This window comes from Leptidea sinapis, chromosome 26 (assembly GCF_905404315.1).
Source record: "Leptidea sinapis chromosome 26, ilLepSina1.1, whole genome shotgun sequence".
In the NCBI taxonomy this organism is placed as follows: Eukaryota; Metazoa; Arthropoda; class Insecta; order Lepidoptera; family Pieridae; genus Leptidea; species Leptidea sinapis.
In genome coordinates, this window is record NC_066290.1 from 7,808,059 (window position 1) to 7,827,442 (window position 19,384).

At 37.2% G+C, this 19,384-nt stretch overlaps 3 protein-coding genes across 5 annotated transcripts in view; 1 reads left to right on the forward strand and 2 right to left on the reverse strand.

The window, feature by feature from the left end:
• The window catches only part of LOC126972325 (uncharacterized), a 768,748-nt gene that overhangs the window by 291,254 nt on the left and 458,110 nt on the right, over positions 1-19,384 (forward strand). The window lies entirely within an intron of this gene.
• The window catches only part of LOC126972330 (transmembrane protein 245), a 47,334-nt gene that overhangs the window by 13,849 nt on the left and 14,101 nt on the right, over positions 1-19,384 (reverse strand). For all 3 annotated transcript variants that reach the window (XM_050819005.1, XM_050819004.1, XM_050819006.1), the window contains exons 7-10: positions 18,932-19,124; positions 14,776-14,960; positions 12,786-12,920; positions 12,188-12,284 (exon numbers count right to left, since the gene is read on the reverse strand). In XM_050819005.1, the coding sequence (XP_050674962.1) occupies positions 12,188-12,284; positions 12,786-12,920; positions 14,776-14,960; positions 18,932-19,124 (610 nt within the window). The remainder of the gene's footprint in view (positions 1-12,187; positions 12,285-12,785; positions 12,921-14,775; positions 14,961-18,931; positions 19,125-19,384) is intronic.
• Positions 1,879-5,086, reverse strand: LOC126972340 (uncharacterized). The gene is made up of 2 exons (XM_050819019.1): positions 4,362-5,086; positions 1,879-3,399 (listed from the first exon to the last, which is right to left on the reverse strand). Exons 1-2 carry the CDS (start codon positions 4,503-4,505, stop codon positions 1,918-1,920), a joined length of 1,626 nt encoding a protein of 541 aa, XP_050674976.1. The 5' UTR covers positions 4,506-5,086; the 3' UTR covers positions 1,879-1,917.

The following is a 19,384-nucleotide window of genomic DNA, read 5'->3' on the forward strand; positions in this document are numbered from 1 at the left end:
TGTCTTGTACCCTTAGTACAAGGCTATGCCTAGTTTCAGGCAAGATCATTTGTGGAAAAAGTGTGTCAAATCTTTTTTTTTATTTTGTATTTTTTTTTAGGTTAATATTAAATCAAAATAATGGATAAGCAATATTTTAAGCTGAATTGCAGTGATTTTCTCGCACAAAGGAGGTGTGGAGCTTTTTTAAGGCACTTCAAAAGCTAGGTATCACTTATATGTTCGTATATTGTAGTATCGATAGATATACCAATACATACTCTTTGGAAGATCATATTCCACCTTCGCACGACACGCCACAAGTTAGGATATCATCCTCACCATCTGGATGTGTGGCGGTCCTCCACAGTGCGGTTTTCAAGGAGCTTTCTTCCTCGTACTACGAAGCTGTGGAATGAGCTTCCTTGTGCGGTGTTTCCGGGACGATACGACATGGGTACCTTCAAAAAAAGCGCGTACACCTTACTTAAAGGCCGGCAACGCTCTTGCGATTCGTCTGGTGTTACAAGAGAATGTGGGCGGCGGTGATCACTAAACACAAGGAAAAAAAAAATTGGCTCAGCCGCGCGCTATGAGATCTTAAAAGGCTGTTATTGGTGGTAAAGCAAGAATTCGCCGAAATCCTATGGGGAAACAAAAAATGCATTGCGAGAAATGTAGATTTCAGTTAGGGCTCTTCTAACAAAGATTTGAAGCTTGGTGCTTATAGTCGAGCTGTATTCCCTAAGTCAATCCCTTCAATAAAAGGGCATTTAGCACACTTTATTTAGAATATTCTAAATTAAGTCTCGCCCTAATGAGGAGAGTGTATGCCTATTAAAAAGCATAATAAGGCATTTATTTTCTCAAAATTGATTCCTTTAGAATTATTTTTGATGTCATTTGTAATAACTACTAGATACTACTACCGCTTCGGAAACAAATGGCGCTCTGAGAGAGAAGAAGCGGCGCAAGAAACTCTCCCAGCATTCTTTTTTTGCGCTCTTTTCAATAAAAATATACAATATTGTTCAGTCATTTCTATCGCTATAAAATAATCACAATCTAGTCCCAGGCTGTCCGATCATTTAGATATTCAGCAGTGGAGTAGTAGGATTTACGACAGAGCCATTTTTAGTAAAACATTTAAATTTATTACATAATGCCTGAACAGTGGCTGGGACTTTATTATAGAAGTGTATACATTTACCCTTAAAGCTATTATGTATCTTATGAAGCCTACTAGAATTAGTTACAAGCAATCCCTTATTTCTAGTGTTATAATAATGAAAATCACTATTAAAAGCAAAAAGGTGACGATTTTTGTGAACGTTTATTAATGTACTGAGAATGAACAGTCATAATATTTATTTCATTAAATTTTTCTTTGAGAGACTGTCTATAACCAAGCTGATATATAGCACGAACAGCTCTCTTTTGCAGAGCAAACACTATATCAATGTCAGCAGCATGACCCCATAGTAAAATACCGTACGTCATAAGTCAAAAGTATACTAAGTTTATGATCAAGAGACTGTCTTATATCGTGTTATGAAACTTTTTAGCAGTACGCTTTATAAAAATGTACCTTGCACTATCCATCAAACTCTGCCCTTCTTGCCCCTCTTGCACTTGTAGTCGTTTTTGACGTTCAATAAGTGATAATATCAAATAAATACAAAATAGATGTAAACTATAGTGTCATATTAATTGTTTGCACGATTTCAAAACTATTATTACAACAATCGACGTGAGCTAAAGCTACTTCTTAACCTTTGCCATCATGATATCTGAACGATAAAAACCTTCCTCCATTACGGGCACAACCGTTACCTACTATAGATACAAACCATTTCTTAGAACTGTGCAAAATTACGACATGGGTCAAAAGAGCTTAAAAACATGTAAAAGCATTTATTCAACAACAATGATAACAGATTAAATACTGCTTTTGTTATTATCGTTTTGACGGGGCGTGCGTAGCTGCGCGTATACATATTTATAAAAATCTAACGCCTTCTGCTTGTCGTAAGCAGCATTGTTCCTGCAATGGCTCCCAATACAGTTATTGACATACTCTTCCCTTTGATGCGCCTTATTCTCAACTGGTCTCGATTGCGAACGCCCCGTACTTCGAAGCGTTTCAACGAAATCCTTAGACGAGTCAAATACAACTTTAATAGTAGTTCTGTTTGTCATATTGAGATGACTATCTCTTATTAGATCATCCTTATCAATTGCTGTCATCGCAGCACTCGTGTCCCCTTTGAGAGGGTTAGCCTGCCTTATTAAATAGAAAGTAGGTGCGGGTTCAGTGAAGTCTTCATCTGTTGTTACTTCCACATTGGTATTATTGGATTTCTTATCGTAATACAACAAACACATCACTCGAGGGTCAAGGTTCAAGTGGCACATATCATTTCCTTGCAATAACTTTACGATCTCAACAGGGAGAACACAAGGCGCGTTGTAACATGTGTTGTTATTGGCTACGTTCAAAATAATAACGTTCAATTCGTTGCTGCGTCCTTGACAGTTAAGGAATGATATATTCCGACATTTGCAATCTATTCTGTTCGCCCGAATTGTTATTTGAGCACCTGCAGTTTTGCAGCTAATGTGATCGAATATCAGGGAATACGGTTCAACTATAGAAATCGTGTTCTGTGAAAAATTTATATGTTTCAGACTGGATCTCTTCTTGGAGCACTTAACGCTTTCAAGTGCGTTAGTTTTCATTGTGCCAATGTAATTTTTAATAATATCAGTATTAACAGAATTTATGACCAGGCCATTGGTATAAATTTCATTAAATTCGTTTTCAGCAATAAACAAATGGTCCGATGTAATATTAATTCCGTTAGCTCTTATTTCGTTGAATACATTATTCAATATTTTGACTGTATACGCCTGTATCGTAATTCCTTTAAATTCCAAATTTTCAATTTTACAATTTATTATAGAGAAAACTGAATTATCTTGGGCCATGATCGCTTCTAGTCCCTGCGTTTGAATATCAGTTATGGTAACATTTTCGAATTCAATATACTTGATACCTGCAACGTTAGATATAGCTTTTGTATTGATACAGTTTATTTTACTATTAAAAATGCGTAGTTTACTCATGAAAGTCGATCCAATGCATTTATTTTCATTAGTACTCGTTGCAGATTTAAAAATGTTCCTCGGAAAGGAGACAATTTCTCTGACATTTTCGATGATGAATTCTGACGGTGTCTGCAAGACTGAAGTTGATGATATGAATTCAAGTCTGTCGCAATCTTTTATCTTGATCTGTTGTAATCGAGACGGTTTAACTAACGATGGACAGTCCAAAGCCACGCGTATATCGCGGCAGTTCTGTATAGTTAGACTGATTATAAAGTCTGTGTAGAAGTCCTTCAAATTGACGAGGAAGTCCTAAAACAATATATTTTGAATGGTTAATAATTGCACTGCTAAAATATACTAAAATGTAGTAAACTAACATTTGATTTCAAAAGAAACTAGGCTTATTAAGTAATTATTTCGGTATGAATTACGGGCTGTAGTTTTCCGAACCCATAAGGGTCAAAGGGCGGCAACGTATCTTTTTAGCACTGGAGGCAGGGGTTCCTACTAAGTTGTGTTTTATAAATGGATGGATAAACGAGTGGTGTACTATGTGCAGAGCGCGCGTTTGTCACCTAAACTAGACATGTCATCTTGGACAAAAAGTTATTTTTTTCCCCCAATGAAAACATGTCTTTTAGTCCCTGGTACGAGGGACAAAAGTGGCCGATTCTCTCCCGGCAAGACGACTTTTGTCCGTACCAGGGACAAAAGCGATTTTTTCATCCAGGTGGGGAAAAAAAATCGTATACGCACCACGTGAGATGATAGAGTAGGACATTACCACCCGCCTTCGGCTCGGGTGTCAATATTCCGCGGGTGAGAATGATCTACTTTTCTCCCTAGGTGCGTAATATACTATTATATTAGCAATGTGCGAAAAAGAACTCACGGAAGAAGATAGACTACTGTTCACCTGACTTTTACTGGCTTTTACGTTAGTATGGCAAAACTTCATAGCACAACTAACTCGCTTTAATACGTCGCTTAGCTTTCACTTCCTTTGAATAGCACATCTCTGCTGGAAAAGCAGCCTCATACGCCTGATTGCATACTAGGAAGGGAATACGGATCTCATTTTGCCTCCTTCATCTCGTAAATCTCAGGATTCCTTCACTAACATAAACCCCATAGAAGCTTTTTTTATGGTACTTCATCGACCTTTCCTAACTTGTACTCTCAAAATAGCTCTTTAAATTCCGCATGGGAAAGTTAAGTCCAAATTTAAGTTAATATAGTTTACGAATTGAAAGGAAAGAAATATAACTTACATTGCTTCTTACTGCTGAGCATGTGTACACAATATCACTGGGTACATTATTCTTGCAAAACCACTCCGCATGACTGCAGCTCGTAAAGTTAATCCTTGCACCGTCGACACAGCTGACCATCAGTAAAACTAGTTTAAACCACATTATCACCGCTGTTTTAATCCCATTCTCGGGAGCACAAGTTGCAAAATAGTGGCACGACTTACGAATGATGTGAAATTTGCATCGAGAAAAAAATTATCAGCTCTGGCCAATTTAATCGCAGATCAATGACCCGGGCGGATTTTGTTTCGCGGACGGGAAACATTATTCGCTTATGTAAGAACGCGACTTAAGCGTATCGCAGACACTGTTGTATGACAAATATTAGTTCAAGTATGTTTACAGAATCATTTATAAATAAATTCCTGTTGATAAATGCTATCAATCAATAAATAATGTGCTCCGTCGCAAACGAGTCTGGGAGATATTTACCATTTGTGAAGGACATATTATATTCAAAGGACTTAAGTATAAACATTCAAAGTTAAAGCGTAAAAAAAATGTCTTAGCGAAATTTTCCCAGCTAAGATTACCAAAGATACTTGTCGAATTCAAAATAACAAAACCCAACGCAACGATAAACAAATGATAGGATATGTTTGACGATGAAATTATAAATAATGGCTTACTTTTGTTAACAAAATATTGTCGGGGACCCAGTGCTCTGTGAACGGCTGGATCTGTTGGCATTGCGTAGAGACGTCGCTTCATTGTGTGTCTTCTACCGCATTTATCACGGGGAGTATTCCGAAGAGCTGTTTAACCTAATTCCTGCCGCCGAATTCCACCTTCGCACGACCCACCACAAATTAGGATATCATCCCCACCATCTGGATGTGTGGCGGTCCTCCACAGTGCGGTTTTCAAGGAGCTTTCTTCCTCGTACTACTAAGCTGTGGAATGAGCTTCCTTGTGCGGTGTTTCCGGGACGATACGACATGGGTACCTTCAAAAAAAAGCGCGTACACCTTCCTTAAAGGCCCGCAACGCTCTTGTAATTCCTCTGGTGTTGCAAGAGTATGTGGGCGGCGGTGATCACTTAACACCAGATGACCCGTACGCTCGTTTGTCCTCCTATTCCATAAAAAAAAACGCCACGATACCACTGAATTTAGAGGAGTAACACCTTTTAAAGAAAAAGCTACTATAGTTACCCGCTATTTAGATTCATTTTAAATTGTACTCAGGGCTGAGGCTAGCGAAAAAGACAGCAGGCGCCATTTTTACGCTACATAGCTATATTTTTGAGGTTGAGAAATAATCTGACAATTCTTCCTTAAAACTCGCACGAGGTCAGAAAGAATGAATGCCTAATGAGGTACCTCCTTTAATATTAATGTTTGTTTTGTTTATCTCACATTTTTACGCTTATCAGACTTTCGCAGACGATGCATTTTTTGTGCTTTCGAGTCTGCGGCACACAAAAAGTCTGCATTGCTCGCAAAATGTCTTTAGCAGATATTTCGCAGAGTCAACGCATACGACGGTCATTTTGTCGGCAGAACTGTAGAGATGTACACGCAATGGAAGTACATAGATTGCGGTGTATTATTTCGTAGTTGAGATACAAAAAACGAAGAAGAAATAAAGAATTATTAAAGGGGCCGTTTTTTTCATAAACATTCAATTCTGAAACTATATCCAAATAAGATTTTCGCATTTTATAAAACGTCTGTTACTAAATTTAACAGCTTTTAAAGCTGCTAATTATTTTGAAATTGCTTTAAAAAGTTTAGATATAAAGCATTGGGAAATTTAACTTTTTCGTTAAATAAAAAAATTGTGAAAAAAACATATTATCAAATTATAAATAAGAGATCATTTATAACGGTATGTTTATTTACATTATAATAAATGCAAACTTGGAAATTGAATCGATTCTTTAGATGTTGAATTTTTAGTTCTTTGATTTATTTGTGAATCGATTCATCAGCTAACGATTCGAATCGATTTAAACATCAATTTTTTTTCGGAAAGAATGGCCATCCCTAATTAAGAGAGCGTCGTCTGCGTTAGCGTGTATCGACGCGAACGGTATATTTTTGGCGCACTTTTTGTACGGCGCGGTCTGTCAGATCTACGAGAATATTTTGTGTGTCAGACTATTTGCGCGTCGTATGCGGTACTGCATATCTTAATATATATAAATTACGTGACACGTTGTTTGTCCACAATGGACTCCCACACTAATGAACGAATTTTTAATGGGGATTACTTCATGGTGTGCAGTTTGGTCCAACTTGAGAGATAGGATAGTTTTTATTTCTATTTTCATTTTCATTATTTTTATTTTCAATATTTGTTTTGTATGGACATATTTTCTATGAGAGAATTTATTGACGCACGGTTTGACAGTTCTGCTGTGAAACAATTTCATTATAACAACAGGGAGCATTTTTTACGAAATAATTCTTATATATATACAACAGTATTTTTTTAACTATACAACAGTATTTTTTTTTATTATCTACAGAACAACGTCTGTCGGGTCAGCTAGTAATTCTATATGTTTTATTATCACACACTATAAAGAGCGTCACGTATCGTCTGTCGTCTGCGATAGGCCTTACTTAAAATAAGCAAAGAAAATGAAGTAAACCTATGTACCTATGAATAGAACAAAAGCGGCACTCGAGTTGCGGTGAGCGATTGACAACCAACTGAATTACTGTTTCGAGAATGCATATAAGCTTATCATCAAATAACACCAGAAACAAACACAATAATGTCTACTACTCGGTTGAATCAAAAAAGATGTTTCTTGCACTCTTCTTTTCAGCTCTAAGGCATAAATTTTCGAATATTGTGGTAGGTCGTTTTTCACGTTCAATAAGTGATTTCAAAATACAAATATTTGAATTTGAATACCGAAAGAAGGCTTTATATAAAAAAAAATGTTAACAAAATATAATAAACTCCAAATCCTACATATTAATAAGAAAGAACTAAAAAATCAGTTTGTTTGGTGTGATAAAATCTACGCAATTTCAGAAAATCTCCGCGTACCTACAATGGATAGTTTAACATGGATGGTGAAGAAAATTAATAGGCCTAAAATTATTACCATAATTACATGTCACGCTGTAAAAAATTACATTTTTTTCCTCCCCAAGAAAGGTGACGTGTTGCAGACATTTATTTATTTATTTATAGCTTTATTTCCTTACATCTCTACATTTAGATATTTACTTATAAATTGTATTTGTTACTATGTGTTAGTATTTCACTATTTTAAATAAAAATAAATACCAATTTTGTTAGTATAATTAGTTATTAATTTCGACACAAGGATCGCCTTTAGCGGTAAAAGCCTCCTCCATTGATTTCCACTTGTTCCTGTCTCTTGCAATTCTTGTCCACTTTACTGCTGTTTCTACTATGTTATCGCTCCATCTCTTATTAGGCCTGCCTCGATTTCGTTTCCTTTTTATAGGGTACCAGTTCGTTACTACTTTGGACCATCTTTCGTCTTTTGTTCTTTGTATATGTCCAGCCCATTTCCATTTTAGTTGTTGCAGACATTACTTATATCCTAAATGTAGCAAACGGTAGAGTTAACTGTGCAGAACTGCTGAAACAGATTGGCTTACGAACCACTGTCAGCTCCCAAAGGCGAGGCAACATACTCGAAATACATTCAGAAAAATTTATTTATAGACAGAACAGTTTTCTTATAAGAGCATGCAAACTTTATAATGAAGTTAATAGTGAATACGACCTTGACTTATTCAAGACAACACCATTTCAATTTAGACGTCAGGTAAATAAAAACTTTTAACTTATTTAAGTAAAAGTAGGTTATATAATATTATATTAAATGTAGGTAAACGACTATACACAATAAATAGTTATTCTTTGTGAAAACTTGTAAATAGCTCTCTGTTTTATAGTAGATTAATCTATATATATAAACGTAAAAGTCCTGACTGACTGACTGATTCACTCACTTAAATCAACGCCCAGCCCAAACCGTTGAACCTAGAAAGCTGATGATTGATTTTTCAGTTTGTGTGGATAGAGTAAAATTTCAAGTAAGACACTTGAAACTTTGCGTATGGACTCCTTATTACAATACAAGAAAATGAATTTCAGCATTTTAAAAAAATTCACCCCTAAAGGGGTTAAAAAGGGGTGCAAAGTTTGTATAGGGATGGAGTAAAATTATAAGTAAGTGACTTGAATCTTTGCGTATGGACTCCTTATTACAATACAAGAAAATGACTTTCAGCGTTTTGAAAAAATTCACCCGATTTAGATGAAATTTGGTATAGAGATAAACGAGACCCGGGGAAGGACATAGGATAGTTTTTATCCCGGAAATCATACCCTTAGGGGATTAAATTGGGGCTGTGGAGGTTTGTATGGCGCTACAAAATTTTAACGAGACCCACGCGGACGGACTCGCAGGCAGAAGCTAAATAGGGGTGTAAAATGTGTATGGGGAAACTCTTTTTTTGAGCTATAAAAATAGGGGGTTAAATAGATTTTTTTGACATTAGGTTACATGTATGGTATGGAGTGCCCACCTCAATTTTTTTTAGGGTTCCGTACCCAAAGGGCAAAAACGGGACAGTATTACTAAGACTCCGCTGTCCGTCCGTCTGCCTGTCTGTGTGTCTATCTGACTGTCCGTCACCAGGCTCATGAACCGTGATAGTTAGAAAATTGAAATTTTCACAGATCTTTTTGCTATAACAATAAATACTAAAAACAGAATAAAATAAATATTTAGGTGGCTTCCATAAAATAAACGTTTATCGTCGTCAAATCTCGATAGGTTCTATACGATACATCCAAATAACACCGAGTGCAACCTACGTTTATTACTACATGAGGTTAGAGGGCCGACATCCTTCGAATATTTAAAAACTGTCAACGGAATCCTCCATCCAACATTTCAATTAGCGTGTAACGCCCTTGGACTGCTAGAGGACGATAAACATTGGGATACAACTTTAGAAAAAGGTGCATTGTGCGATTATCCTTTCAAGCTGTGCGAACTGTTCACAATAATGATAGGTTTTTGTCAACTTACTGATCCCTTAAGCCTTTGGGAAAAATATAGGGACAGTTTTTCGGACGACATTAAACGGCAACTTGAAAGAGAATTGCAAAATGGAGTTATTCATGAATGAGGTGTATAACAGATGCTTGATATTGATCGAAGATGTAGTTTTAGCACAAGCTGGAAAACATTTGGACCAATTCAGAACACAACGGTAGCAAAAAAAACGGCAGGGATTGACCTAAGGGGGGACTGCTTCTCACACGGGCAGCTTTACGTGGCTTGTTCTAGAGTAAGTTCGCCGAGCAGTTTGGTCATACTAGCACCTCAAGGCAGAGCCACTAATGTAGTGTATAAGGAAGTACTATAGCTATTACAACAACAATAACAATATTGTTGTTTAAACAACAACAATATCATGCATTTACAATAATGCAATGTAATTTGTAATATCACTTTGTTGGTAAACTTCAGCACAATTCTACCACAAAAGCGAAAATAGCGAATTAACCTTATTCATTAACCTGCCTGTTAGAGTCTGTCAAGCGAGTCGTATCATCGTTGTAAAGAGCTACGATATAAACGAGTTCCACGCGGACGAAGTCGCGGGCAGAAGCTAGTTTCTAATATGTACCTAGCTGTAAGTTTTCTAAAGATAAAAAGGCATAAAAGGCATTTATTTTCTCAAAATTGATTACTTTAGAAGTCTTTTTGACGTCATTTCTAATAACTACTAGATACTACTACCGCTTCGGATGGATCAAATGGCGCTCTGAGAGAGAAGAAGCGGCGCAAGACACTCTCCCAGAATTCTTTTTTGTGCTCTTTTCAATAAAAATATACAATATTGTAGTCATTTCTATCGCTATAAAATAATCACAATCTAGTCCCAGGCTGTCCGATCATTTAGATATTCAGCAGTTGAGTAATAGGATTTACGACAGAGCCATTTTTTTATAAAACATTTAAATTTATTTATAGATAATGCCTGAACAGTGGCTGGGACTTTATTATAAAAGTGTATACATTTACCCTTAAAGCTATTATGTATCTTAAGAAGCCTACTAGGATTAGTTACAAGCAACTAGAATTAGTTTCTAAAGATGTAAAATAAAATAAAATTATTAAAGTAGTATTAATCCTAGAAGTGAGGGTTATCACGTTAAAAACATAACATATTGTTTAGATTTACAAGAAGCGACATCTCAAGTCAATTTCCAAATATGCAAATATTGGGGTTGAGCAGGTTATCAACTGTAGATGAAGCCACAACCTGAGAGTTGAACAAAGCAAACAAGATTTTAAAACGAGGCGTTACTCGAACGGTTAGCTCAGTTGGTTAGAGCACCGCCACGGAACGCCGTAGGTCGAGGGTTCCAATCCCGCATCGTTCATAAAATTTTGTTTTTCAAATTTTATTTGCGTAATTTTTAATATGTACCTAGCTGTAAGTTTTCTAAAGATGTAAAATAAAATACAATAACAATGAAATACAATGTTTTGCATAAATATAAATTAAAGTTTGTTGTCGAATCAAGAACCAAGTCTATCAGAATAATATTATTATTCAATCGCTTTATCTTGCCTCCATTCTTATACATAACAATACATTCAACATATAGGTAATGCGTTATAAACAAAACTACGCGTATCTTTGCAATATATATCGATATATTCATGCAGAATTACGCCGTATATATTTGGAGATAAAGAATGGATTGCCGTTTCAGTTCAGTACAAATATTGAACTGAAAAATTCTAAAATTTCTTTTATAAGGTAAAATTAATTTAAAATTTAAATAAATTTCTGCCATTTCACGCGAAGGTATGCATTTTGCATTTATGCATTTGCGGAAGAACTCTAGGGACTTTTAAAATAATATTTCGATGGTCGTGATTACTGTCATAATTAATAATCGCATCCAACAAATACAATATTGTATAGGATAGTCACGTAAAAATGACGACTTAATAATAGAAAGAGAATAATAACTGTGGAATATTCGCTACAAAGTCATCGCAGCGATGGGCCATTTTAATGTACGCTTGCGTTTATCGTATAGACTCCACTCCAAGCGCACACTCTTCACGAAAATCCAACATGATAAGGCAAGTTTTAACACTTGCTTATGTAGGTCACTTATAAAATCGATCTACCTTTTTTTAATTCACTGATTTGATAAAAACGGGTCAATATAGTGGGTACATCCTGCCGCCGAATTCCACCTTCGCACGACACGCCACAAATTAGGATATCATCCCCACCAGCTGGATGTGTTGCTGTCCTCCACAGTGCGGTATTCAAGGAGCTTTCTTCGACTTACTGTGCCTTGTGTTCCTTGTGCCGTGTTTCCGGGACGATACGACATTAAAAAAAAAGCGCGATCACCTTCTATAAAGGCCGGCAACGCTCTTGTGATTCCTCTGGTGTTGCAAGAGTGTGGGCGGCGCTAAACCGTCTGTCGTCCTTTTCCATAAAAAAAAATAATTATTGATGATACCATATCAGCCGGAAGACGTACATCTTTCCATCATTACTTAAAAAAATTTGAAATAGAAAATTCTTTCTGCTTTCATGTGAAAAAAGTTTTACACCAAGTAGGTTCTATTTTAATCCAAAACGGAAATGTCATACTCTCTATTATTATATTATCGTGCGATAAAAACAGGACTATGCTAATATTTTTAGATAAAATGAGGGTTTCACAAAATTTCATCTTTATCTGTCTAGCCGTTAGGCGTTAGTGATAAACATATATATAGACAAGTATAGGCGTACCTGATGGTAGATAAACAACTTTGGCACCGAAGAAGTTATGCACCAACCACGTCCATAAACCATAGAACAGAGCCATCTTGAATGATGCTCTGAATACCTGATAAAAAGAAACTTATTAGGTATGAAGGAATATTTTATAAGAATTGCCATTGGCGGCCATTTTCTAATTCACTATCTTGGTTTTTTCAACCGACTTCATAATCAAGAATTAAGTATTTTATTATATGATCGGATGATTAAACCAGTTCCGGTTCCTTTGCACAGGACGCCGGCTAGATTATGGATACCACAATGGAGCCTATTCCTGCCGTGAAGCAGCAATGTGTAAGCATTAATATGTTTCTGTCTGAAGGGCGCCGTAGCTAGTGAAATTACTGGGCAAATGAGAATTTACATCTTATGTTATAAGGTGAAGAACGCAATTGTAGGGCCTCTCAGATTTTTTTGGGATTTTCAAGAAAAATAATCCCGAGCGGCAGTGCATTGTAATGGGCAGGGCGTACCAATGACTATCAGCTAAACGTCCTGTTCGTCTCATACTTTATTGTCATAAAAAAGAACTTATGAAGTTATGCTAAAATCATATACGGATACTTACTTGATTAATGGCGACCGATAAAGCAATGCCTATCCGTGGTCCGAAGCTCGGTTGAGCTCTGGTGATGACTTCCACCGGCTTGTAGAGCGCGTTGCTCGACGCCAGTAGATAGAATAGCGTTGTGAAGAACACAACCTGATAATAACATATATTTGTGAAATAGACCATAGATAACTTATACGTCTAGATGGAGCCTCTTGTTGTTTTAGACAACCGATGAAAAGAAGCTTAGGTTTTTTACTTTAGTGTGCGTGACAAGCTACGTCTTACACTCGCGATGTATGTCACTTTGTGTTAGTGTGCGTGCATTGCTCAAAATAGAGATCATTTATAAAAAAATGATTTAAGTTTTCTTTAGTGTTAATTCCGCCAATATTTGTTTTTAAAACAATTCGACACGTGTTTCGCCTCTACACGAGGCATCCTCAGGACGTGTTGTCTCGCCAAAAACTGGCACGAGACTGAATCAAATTAGCCGGAAGCCGCTCTTTTATACCCTCGTCCCATGAAATGACGCGCTGTGATTGGTCGGCTGTTGTGACGTATTACCCCCGGAAGAGACACGTAACAAAGGTGATGGGACTAAATTTGTTTGTTCATTCAACAATGTAAACATGTTATTTTTGTGTTTTATTATTTCTAATTGCTCTAACACATTTAAGCGAAATCCTTTTTCACATGTATGTAAAATATTAAAATTATTATTGTTTCCGAGTGAGTGACCTGTATCAATTAAATGTTTCGCGAAGTGTGAATGTTTTAAAAACAAATATTGGCGGAATTAACACTAAAGAAAACTTAAATTGTATAATTATGGATTTCCGCAAAGTAACGCCTAATTCAATAATTTCTTTTTCATTTGTTAACGTCAATTTTTTTCGACGTTTTCACAGCTGTCACAAATGATCAATATAGACGTATGAATGATCTAAGAAATAGAAAATATAAGTAGGTTTGGAGAGAGCTTATCATTTAGGTAAGTCGGAGCTGTCTAAATATTCAATTGGCAAGAAATTATTCGTCTGATAGTAAGTTCTGTGCACTATTAATATTTACACTTCCAATGTGTCGTCTATATAAAATAGACTCTTCCCGACATCTATTAGCAAAAAAAAATACAATTTTATTTTTGAGACCAACTAACTGCTTTAACGACACATTAACATTAAAGCTACACTACTACTTCAGCAGATGGTGTTGTTAAGAAAAATATTATTCATATTTCATCATTTTATGAGTGTGTAATTCGTATTGAAATATAATTTGTAAAAACCATAATTTTTAAAAAAAAAAATACCGACCAAAGCTTATCGATCCAGGTACTTAAATATTAAAAAAAAAAACAATACATACACAGTACAAATGTAATGAAAAAAACTAGTTTTAAAAATATTTTTTTTTTGTGACTGTTCACTGTTTGTGCACACTTCTCAAAAGCATTTAATACGTTGTCGCAATACTATTGCTACATTCCATTTGTTCAATCCAACAAAAATATATAACTGAAATAATTCCCCGAAATCTACCCACATAAAGATCGTATATAACAAACTATTAGGAACACTAATCATAACAAACGCTTCTATAGGTGCACAATACATGACATTATAGAATACCGCCTAACATTTTTATTCTTTTGGGTCACTAGCCACAGGCCAACGAGGTTGTCGAAAAAAAAGTTTTAACAAAAAAATAACCGACTGCAAAAATACTTCTCCAAAACAATATTATATGCACTAAAGTGTTAAAAAGATACGAAAATATTCGGGAGGCACCAGCTTTCAAATAAAAAATAATTATCAAAATCGGGTCACCAAATCGAAAGTCCTGAGGAAACAAACATAAAAATACAGTCGAATTAAGTACCTCCTCCTTTTTTGAGGTCAGTTAAAAATTTGTAAAAACACAAGTAATGCAAAAACGTCTCAAATTGAACACAGAACTTTCATAATATTCAGCATCAGTTAAGACGCTTTTAATCGTAACCTACCAGGTTGATGATCATGTTGATAATGGCTCCACCACCGCTGAACAGGATGGAGGTGAAGGCGCCCAAGGATCCAGCCAGTAGTGACACATTGCTGGCCAGCGGTGCCCAGATGCCACCAGCTATAGCGCACAGGGTGCCAACATTCGCTTGCACCCATGACACAATTCCCGAATAGTCGAACAATCCTTAAACCATAATTAAAATTACGTTCATCATCATTTCAGCCGGAAGACGTCCACTGCTGTACAAAGGTCCCCTCCAAAGATCTCCACGACAAAAAAAATGTGCGTGTGGTCGCACCAGAATAGCACCACCCCATCTCCTCCCGTGGGTGTCGTAAGAGGCGACTAAGGGATTCAAAGAACGGAGGATGGGCAGCATCCTTCCGAAACCACCAACATCCAACTGCGATCGCCAACCCGCCTGCCAAGTGAGGCAATTACGGCAAAAAAAACACCCCAAAGATGAAAATTACGTTAACGTCGAGTTATTAATAAGTTTTAGTATCTAGCCTCCAGCAGTTCAATAGGGTTATACATCACCTGATTCCTACGACCAAATTCCACCTTCGCACGACAAGCAACAAATTAGGATATCATCTTTCATCAGACAAGGAACTTTCTTCCACGCACAACAAAGCTGTGGAATTTACTTCATTGTGCGGTGTTTCCGGGACGATACGACATGGGTACCTTCAAACAACGCGCATTCACCTTCCTTAAAGGCCGACAAAGATCCTGTGATTCCTCTGGTGTTGCAAGAGAATGTGGGTGGCGGTGATCACTTAACATCAGGTGGTCCGTGCGATCGTTTGTCCTCTGCTTCCATAAAAAAAACATATATGGCACTATTGAACTGCTGAGCTATATAATGCAGCCAAGTTATTAAAGCAACCCGTATACTTTACAGCCATTCCATTAGTTTTTTGTTATATAATGTGCAATAAACTATCTGCAATCAGCAGATTATACTATAAGCAGGTGCTATAAGGGAATAAATCACTTGTACAGAATCACTTGTACCAAAGCATAGCACGTGGCTGGCAGAAACTACAGACTCAATGGACCCCAATTCTTAATGGCTATCCGCAAAGAAATTTATCAAAGAGGTAGTTACTGAGACACAACCACAAAACCCTAACGCCAAACGACACCATTGGATGTCAAAAGAGACATGGAAGCTAGTGGAAGATCGTAGAAGTTTGAAAGCCAGTGGAGCAACAGTATCTGAACTTAATAAAATAAGTGCTTTGATACAGGCCGAATGTAGACGCGACCGAAACAGTGCTTTAGCAAAGATATGTGAAGAACTTGAACAGCACTCCATTAAGTATGAAACAAGGGATCTCCATAATAAGATACGCTTTCTAACTCGCACGTTTAAGCCGAAAACCTGGGCCATAGAGAACTCCGTTGGTGTAACAATAACAGAAATAAAGGAAATTGTTACTATATGGAGGAATTACTGTAAATCACTGTTTTGCGATGGCAACACTGTGCAGAACGACATCGGCGCTGTATTTTGTGTTGATGAACAAGAACCTTCAATATTGAAAGATGAAGTACGTGCTGCAGTCCTGCGTCTTAAGAGCAATAAGGCCGTGGGAGTTGATGGCTTGCCTATAGAAGTTTTTAAGGCCATGGGAGAAACGGGGATTGAGATCTTACACACCATCTGCTGCAAAATTTGGGAAACAGGGTGTTGGCCAATTGAATGGTCACATTCCTTATTCATTCCGCTGCATAAGAAAGGCTCTACGAAAAAATGCAATAACTATAGACTGATTTCTCTTATATCCCATGCCAGCAAGGTACTACTCCACATCTTGAATACAAGACTTCAGGTCTATTTGTCACATCAAATCGCACCCGAACAAGCTGGTTTCGTTAAAGGTAGAGGAACACGAGAGCAAATACTTGTGATCCGTCGAATCATAGAGAAAGCTAGAGAGTTCAATACCCCTCTATATATCTGCTTTGTTGACTTTCGGAAAGCATTTGATAAATGGACAAAACTTTGGCACGTACTATCACAAATGGGAGTACCTCTGCATTTGATACAACTCGTCAAAAGATTATACTTAGATGGTACAGCAGCTGTTCGGGTGGACGAAATAGACTCGACAAATTTCAAAACAGAGGGTGGCGTTCGACAGGGGTGTATCCTTTCACCTTTACTATTCAACATTTACACCGAGCACATAATGCGGATTGTTCTCGAGGACTGGGATAAAGGCATATCTGTCGGAGGGCGCCTAATTTGTAATCTCAGATATGCGGACGACACTACACTACTTGCCCAATGAAAGGAGGATATTGAAGAACTACTAACACGTTTGGAAATAACCAGCTTTGAATTCGGACTGGCCATCAACAGAGTTAAAACCAAGATGATGATAGTAGACCGTGTAAATAACAACAGGGTAGAATTTCAACACATTGCCAACTGTGAGGTGGTGCCAACCTACACCTATCTTGGTTCTACAATCTCCAATACCGGAGGATGCAAGCTGGAAATCCGAAGGCGATGTGCTATAACCAGATCTGCGGTAGAGAAGCTCAATAAGATCTGGAAGGACAGAAGGATCACCAAAACCACCAAGGTTCGTGTTTCGTGTCTGATGTTTCCAATCTTCCTCTACGGGGCTGAAACCTGGTCCCCTAGACTTCAAGACCGCCGCAAAATTGATGCCTTAGAGATGTGGTGTTGGAGACGACTCCTGAAGATCCCTTGGACGGCTTTCCGAACCAACAATTCCATCTTAAAAGAACTGAATATAAACGAAAGGCTATCGTCGACTGTGCAACTACGAATTCTGAAGTTCTTTGGTCACATCTCCAGAAATGAAGGATCGATTGAGCGGTTGATAGTGCAGGGGAAGGTGGAGGGGAAAAGAGCGAGAGGACGCCCACCCACACGATGGACGGACCTTATCAAAACAGTGACCCAGACACCTAATGTAGAGTGCTCCTGTAATGCTGCAAACCGTCAAAAGTGGACGAGCATCGCGAGGGAGGCAGTGCGACCCATAACTGTGGAGACCAACGGCGACTAATGTTGCGTCATCTTGGCAACCACGACCACTCTGACAAGAGTGAACGATTGAGAAGAAGAAGAATAAGGGAATGAGTGCAGAGGCATTTTTCCAGCGAGAAAGATTCTTTCATTTAGGGTTCCCTATTTGTTCAGCTCAAAGAATACGTGCTTTTTTAAGTCGTATTGGCCGATTTGGGACAAGAAGCTCATGAGCAAGCTTGTTTCGGTGGTCTTCTAAACGAGTTCTATATTTTTCTCGAGTTGCCGCGATCTCTTGCTTGACCAGAGGAATTCCATTAGTTAAATGCCGGCACTTACGGAAATGGCTGAAAAACAACAGCCGGATTCCGTATCGTTAACTGTAATGGTAGGTTAATAGTTATTTATGTAACTGTAAGGGGCATTAAAACATGATTGTGGGTTTTAATACCTAATTACCAACAGTTGCATACAAGACTTTATCTACACCCATAATATGAATCCTCTAAACGATTCTGAAACAGTTAGCTTACTGCTAACATTAAAAAAGCTAGCCCTAGTAGTAACCTAATATCGTCCATTAATTATTTGAGTAGTAATTTACATTTGCAGCGTTTAAAATATCTGGCGGTGTGCTGTAGAAACTTGAATCGCTCATTTTTTGTAAACAAAACAACAAAAATATCGAAGAACTTACTTTTTTTACGGCGCGCGACGATCTGGTAGTGTGGAACGCGCGTAAACGAAAAGTTTTTTTTTTTGATATTCATACAGATACCACGCATCGAGCAATAAGAATGTGGCTGTCTTTTGAAACTCTTCGCGCATGAAGGGAACGAAAAAATAAACGAAGGAGTGTTATTATGAAATTACGTACAACATTACATCATCCGTTTGTATGATGTAATGGTTCTAAGCACATTGGGTGTTTTAATGTTGGCAATAAGCTAACTGTTTCGAAATATTTAATAGAGGATTTAAAACATGTGTGTAGATAAAGATTTATTTGTTGTTATAGTTGTGAAAATTTCAACTGTATAACTAACAGGGTTTATGGAAGTACACCTTAGTGACAGACGGACATACAGAGGTACGGATAGCAGATTCTTAGAGCTTACCGAATAATAATAAAAGTTCTTACCCGGCGTTTGTGTAAAGTCACTAACAAAGCTATCCCAAGAGTCTTGTACAGCCGAGCCATCTACTTGAGGTCCAACGGTAGTGGCGAAGTGACCCGACACCCAGCTCTGGTACACCCTGTCCCATAACTCAAGTACTTGTTGCTCAACGCGGGCTATGTTCTCAGGATCACCTTCTTTCATGACACGTTTAAGCTGTGTACAACAATGGCATTTTAAACTTACTTCAAATGATGCTCTTGTGGATTGTAGATTTAGTAATATAAATTATACATTTATAATGAATAAATATTAAAATTAACTAAATATTTGAAAAATTACTAATAGTGTTAAAATAAACATTATTTTTATTGTATTTGTATTAGTTAATAGTCATTACTTTGAAGACATTGTTTACTTATACTGGGTGGCCGAGAAGTTGACGTCCAAAGCTAAAATTTGAATTTGGTTCATTT

Coding starts and splice junctions, on each gene's coding strand:
- LOC126972340 (XM_050819019.1), bottom strand. CDS start 4,505: ATGTGGTTTAAACTAGTTTTACTGATGGTCAGCTGTGTCGACGGTGCA. Junction 3,400..4,361: donor GCTCAGCAGTAAGAAGCAAT/GTAAGTTATATT, acceptor ATATTGTTTTAG/GACTTCCTCGTCAATTTGAA.